This window comes from Abramis brama, assembly GCF_963993115.1.
Source record: "Abramis brama genome assembly, chromosome: 10".
NCBI lineage: Eukaryota > Metazoa > Chordata > Actinopteri > Cypriniformes > Leuciscidae > Abramis > Abramis brama.
The window spans coordinates 43,107,837-43,114,122 of record NC_139972.1 but is presented as its reverse complement, the minus strand read 5'-3'; the positions used below and the strand labels follow the sequence as shown (position 1 = coordinate 43,114,122).

Genomic DNA, 6,286 nt, shown 5'->3' with positions numbered 1-6,286 from the left:
GGTTGTAAGGATTCAAAGATCCCTGTGGAATTTAATATTGAGTTTAACATTTGAGCGTTTTAATTCTTCAATTATTGAAATAATTAAATATTTAGTAATAAACATTTATGACAGAAATATTACTACATAGCCTAAATTATTTAATTCCTTCATTATCAACACTTTAATAGCCTATTGCTAATGTCTAGAATAGCGAATTAACTTGTGAATTGCAAACTCTTTGTTTTGCAGTCTCAAACTCAGATAGCCTGTGGGGGGTTTGGAGAACGCAGTAGCAGAAGTTGCTTTATCGTGGGGGTGCAGGACAAGAGGTGTTAATGTTCCGTCTTTCATATGGAGAGTGTCGGATAGCAGCCTGATGAGCAGGCAAAGGCAAAATTAGTTTAAGGATAAATCTCCAAAAGTCTATATGTAGGCCCTATATATTATTAAATTATAAATATTGTAGTTTTATTTATTGTATTTAAAGGTTTTCCACACACACAATTTCAATTTAGCAGATACAGAGCTCTTTAATTCGCGATCAATCTCGTTTTAAGGTGAATTCAGCAAGGCATGCTGTATTTTTGAAGCAACAAGGCTATTTGTTACAGTTTCTTCCTTTGTGATTTGTGTGGATGACACGCAGCGACATATACAGTTTTATCAGCTGTATGATGTGTTTTTACCTTGAAATGTTTAATTTCGAGAAAGACACGGCACGCGCAGTGAGGGAGACAAAAGAAACGTACTAAAAAGAGATCCAGCGCGAGAGAGAGGCAAAGAAAAACGTCTGTTCTTAATTTATGTTGCTTTAAAACTATTTTCGTTTTGTACCGTTTTAATTTTTTAACTTAGCTGCTATTTCTTTGACAATAGAAATTTAAAATGTTGCAAGAATAAGATTCTGTGTTTCTTATTTTGCATCGCAAAGGGAATAAACTCTATCGATGCTTTGTTTATTTTTTTAATTGAAAGCAATACTGTATTGAAAGTATTTTTTCTGATTTGTTCGATCTGTTTTGAAAAATGTCTTCTGTTGCTATGGCCGGGTATCACTGTCAGTCATCTCAATTTCGTGAATGATTCACAAAAAAATATATATATATAGCAGAAAAAAGCAAATTTATGTTGTAATGTACAATTGATAATTAAACAAGATGCTTGACTTTAATAAACAGAATAGATAGGCTACATATTTAAGCATCAAGAACGGAAAAACAAACACTGTCGTCTACACTGAGATTCGATCTCAGATCGCTTGAAGCTCTGAGAGGAACATGTTGTTGCATTGACCACAGAGCTATCGTCTGAACACTGTCAAACTAATGACTTATGCTCTTACAAAGCCTCATTGATGTGGCCTAATATTTTTCTATTGCAATGTTTTATGTTGATTTTTTTTTCATTATTCAATTTAATTTCAGTAATTTCAGTATTGTGATTATGAATTCGTTCAATGTTTCATTTGAATTGAGCTGCTACCAGCTTTCAATCGCTCTCAATGAGCCGCGGCGCGGCGGCAGATTACGCAATAGAGAGAATAAACTGACACTTTGCAAAGTCTGTGATTGTAGCGCCTCTTAGCGGTAAGAGGCTGCAAATACACACCCGCAATTTACCGCCGCGGGAACAGTACCATCTGTAAGCAGTCTTTAAAAATATGTTGTTTTTCCTTAATCTGTCAGTGCATAAAGTGTTTATTAGTATTGAGTAAAGTGGATTAAAATTTGCATAGGTGACTTTTAACATGATTAAATTAGCAAATATATACGTAATTTGACAAAAAATAATAAAAATTGTATATTATTGTATAATATTGTATATTAATTGTATATAATTAAAAAAATCACCTATGTGTCAAATCCCTCTTCTACATAAAAATTGTCTTTAAAAAACAAACAAAAAACAATGTTTTCCCCTAACCCTTTTCTTTAAATTTCACTTCATTTGTATCTCTCTCAAGTTGTTCTCAAGTTGTCTGGTATTTACCCTGTTGTTTCATATTTATAGACATGACTAATGGCGCTTTTCCATTACCAGTACCAGCTCGACTCAACTCGACTCGGCTCGGCTCGGCTCGCTTTTCGCTCCGTTTTCCATTGCAGATAGTACCTCCACAATAGTACCTGGTTGTCATAGCGACGCCGCAGGAAACTGCCGTGACGTAATCTTCTACGCGACACACACCCGCTACCCACACACACACAGGACAATGGAGGAAATCGAGTGTATGTTGTTTTTGATCCTCGGGATGTGGCTGTTTCTCACAGCAAGAAGACAAACGTTGTTTCAGGAGAGGCTGAGGGCAGCAAAACGAAACACTGCTGAAAAAAACAGGAGAGTTTGGGAATTATTAGAGTTCAGACTACGAGACGAATCCGGTTGTTCAAAGCCGACGCAAGAGGGTAAGTTATGCTAACGTAGCTATCGTTTGCTTATGTGTAAATACTATACTATATACAAAGTATTTGATCAACTTTATAGCTACCAGTATTACGTACTAAAATGTGTATGCTTTATATGTTTCAGATCTGTTTCGCTTTGCAAAGTCGCCGCGGCAGACCGTCTGTTTGGGCTTTCAACCAAGCTACCGAGTGGTGGGATGTTATTCTTCCCGGTTTCACAAACGCGCAGTGGGTTCAGAACTTCAGAATGTCCGAAGAAACATTTATATACTTGTACAACAAACTGCGTCCAGTGATGGAGAGACAGGACACAAGCTTCCGCAAGTGTGTTCCTCTAAAGAAGAGAGTGGCCATCGCACTATGGAAGCTTGCGACCGGTTCAGAGTACAGAACTGTCGGCCATCTTTTCGGAGTAAGCATAACAACTGTTTGCCGGTGTGTTCAAGAGTTCACTGCTGCTGCAGAAACTTTGTTGGTTCCTGAACAAAATCGTTTCCCAGACCAGGAGAAGTTTGAAGAAATGGTTGCCTACATTGAAAACAGATGGGGGCTCCCGCAGTGTGTTGGTGCAATTGATGGGTCACACATACCCATTTTGGCACCACAGGAGTACCACTGTGACTATTTCAACCGTAAAGGCTGGCACTCCATCATCCTTCAAGGTGTTGTAGATGGAAAAGGACTGTTCTGGAACGTGTTTGCAGGACTGCCTGGCAGCTTGCATGATGCTCGTGTTTTAAGACTGTCCACATTGTGGGAGTTGGCCAGCCGTGGCAACCTCTTTCCAGCTTACACCAGGAATATTGGTGGGGTGAATGTTGCCTACTACATCCTGGGAGATTCTGCCTATCCCCTGCAGAACTGGCTCATAAAACCATTCACTGACACTGGACGGCTGACAGCAGAACAGCAGATCTACAACAAGAAGATATGTCGAGCACGGGTCGTGGTTGAAAACGCTTTTGGTAGACTGAAGGGAAGGTGGCGTTGTCTCATGAAAAGAAATGACTGTGATGTTACAATCGTGAAATCTATGATTCTTACTTGCTGTGCTTTGCATAACCTTTGCGAGAGTCATGGAGAGGACTATGACAATGACTGGGATGCACCTGCAGCAGCAGAGCCTGTGGTGGCAGTGGCACAGGGTGTAGAGGAGGAGGGCAGGGATGTACGAGAGGGTCTGATGCGTTACTTTAATTGCTAAGAAATAAATACATTATCTTTAAAAATGTTGTCTCTGCTGTTTTTTTTTTTAAGGTTATCACAGTATAAAATCTGAAAATACATGGTCAAACTCTTGTAAAAAAGCAAACCATCAAAAAAGACACTTTTGTAATAAGTTTCAAAAAGGTTTTATTTAAACACACACATACAAATAGAAAGAACTATAATATAAATATAAATTCACACAACCAACTATATATATATATATATATATATATATATATATATGTTACATGTAGTGTGTTTTATGGTGTGTACTTTACTCTTAACACCTTTTACCTATTTATTTATTATTCTCAGGTAAGGTAAAGAAAGTCAAATCTGACCTAAACCGTAAGCATTCAAAAGGTACTTATAATTTGGTCAGAAGACTCCCCTGTGGTATGTTCGCATTAAAAGTCTTCCAGCATCATAAATCTAAGTCTCGGTAGGCAGATTTTGTAATCAATTAAATTTAATTTAATTGGTTACTTTTCTTTTATAATAAACAAAAATATAAAGGCAAATAAAACTTCATCGTTTAAGTATAAAATACAATAATCACATCTTGAATCAAAGGTGTAGTAAGCTCTGGGCTTCTTCTCTTCTGCTTGGGGTTTCTTGTCCTCAGCTCTGGGCTTCTAGGCGTCGGGGGCACACTGGCGTATCAGTATCCCCCCAGGCAAATCAGTTCTTCAGTCTTTTATACTCCTGTTGTTTTTAACAGGCGTTAGGTTGTCACTCCTCCAAAGTTTCCCAGATCCTTCTCCAGGCAGGTGCAAGCGGCCCACCTCTTCATGTCCTTGAACTCCAGTAAACTCAGCTAAGATGGCTGAGTTCATTTAAAGTTCTAGGAGTCTAGTGCACACACATAATCGCACTTTTCTGCTCCTCTTAACATGGGTTGGCACAGTCACATATACATACATAACCAATTACTGTACATCTATGCCAAAACAATATAAGCCATCTTTTACAAACAAAATAAATAACAACATTGAATGCAATACATTATATCCAATACATTGGCTAAATATGTGTAACAATAAAGGCATCTATAATAAACAAGGAGGCAGGTAATTGCATTTTCTTGATATTATACAACACCCCCTTCATGCAATTATCCTGACTCTTTATCCTTCATTCTCATAATTGTAGCACAAACTTTGTTCACTTCATCAAACTTTACCAATAACATAGACATTTGTCCATCATTCTTAAATAGATTGGTTTGTTACAGTTCATGCAATATTTCACCCAGTTTCGTTTTCTGGTTCCCATAACAGAAATAATCAATTATATTTCTTTTGTAATTGTATTAAAATTATTTATTTATCAATGGGCAAAACTTTGTGCTCTGCTTGTTTATCACGTATTAGGCCAATTTGGATCTCAAAAAGAATCCATTACTTAAAGCACCCGGTCTTCCCCAGAGGTCGCGGCTCCACCCCTAGCCCAGCTAGCGGTTGCGCTTCCAGGTGAAACGTGGAAACGTGAGCCGCTTACATCTCATAGGGTCTTTAGGGCACAAAGTTAGTATCTGGGGTATGATGGGTTTTCTTGCCCCAACTACAAAATTTAACATCCCCCTTGGTTTGAACCAGTCTTGAAATTCATTCAATGTTCAAACAGTGCACAAGGTTTCTTTTTTATTATTTTATTGCTGGTAAACGTCCAGTTCCAAACCTCTGGGTCAAATATTTTCAAGCAACTCATTTTCTCATTCAAATATCTTACACTAAATCCAGTAATCATTTCTTAAGCATTAACAGATTCTCAGATATCATAATTGTACCATCAAATATAACAAAACCCTTTTGTAGTAATTGTTGCATAAACATATCACATCCTACAATTATTTATCTGGATAAGTATGGTTACATTTCATTTACTATAATCAGAACAATACAGTAATTAAACCTTTGTATCCAGAGTAATCCTAATGTTTCCCTTCATTTCTGAGAACACTATGTTCAAACATAAATTATATAAGTCAATAAATCAATTTGTTACTTGTTATACATAAGGTTCCCATTGTAAAGTTTGTAAACAATCTCTCAAGTTAATAATGTCCATCTTTAAACCTTTTATATGTTAAATTACATTTACAAGTTCATCTTTTAACATGCCCTACGGTCACAAGAGTTTCTTCTTCAATTAGCATAGCATATATTTTAATTTACTTAATATATTATATACATTCAAAGTCCACTGAAGCCAATGAATTCTTTAATTCATAAAGATTTAAAAATATTTCAAAAAGCAAAAACAACAACATCATTTTCAGTAATTCCTTACTATAAATTATCTTTACATCCCCATTAAAAGGTTCACACTTTGTTACATCAGCATTTGGTGGCATCACACACATTTTAAATCCTCAAAAATGAACCCAATAATTAAATCGTCTTATCAGGAGTTCTCACCCTAAACATCTCCTTATAGTTAAATCTAAGGTATAATCTTTTCTAACCCCAGATTTGTTTGTTACTATAATACCTTTACACATAATACAATTAAAATATTCTTTATTCATTTACAATAATATATTTCGTTTTCTTAAATCAACATGTATTTATCAGTCAGTAAAAACCATAACTACTTGGCATTATAGATGACATAAAATTATTACATTTTATCATACAGTACATTCGTGTTTACAATATCAAACACCCACTTCATAATTTGAATTTGGT

General features: G+C 36.1%; 1 protein-coding gene across 1 annotated transcript; it reads left to right on the top strand.

Moving 5' to 3' along the window:
- Positions 1 to 2,003: 2,003 nt before the first annotated feature.
- Positions 2,004 to 3,608, top strand: LOC311090510 (uncharacterized protein). Its single transcript, XM_084125805.1, has 2 exons — positions 2,004 to 2,387; positions 2,512 to 3,608. The coding sequence occupies exon 2, from the start codon at positions 2,635 to 2,637 to the stop codon at positions 3,589 to 3,591; it is 957 nt and encodes a 318-aa protein (XP_083981931.1). The 5' UTR covers positions 2,004 to 2,387; positions 2,512 to 2,634; the 3' UTR covers positions 3,592 to 3,608.
- Positions 3,609 to 6,286: the final 2,678 nt, after the last annotated feature.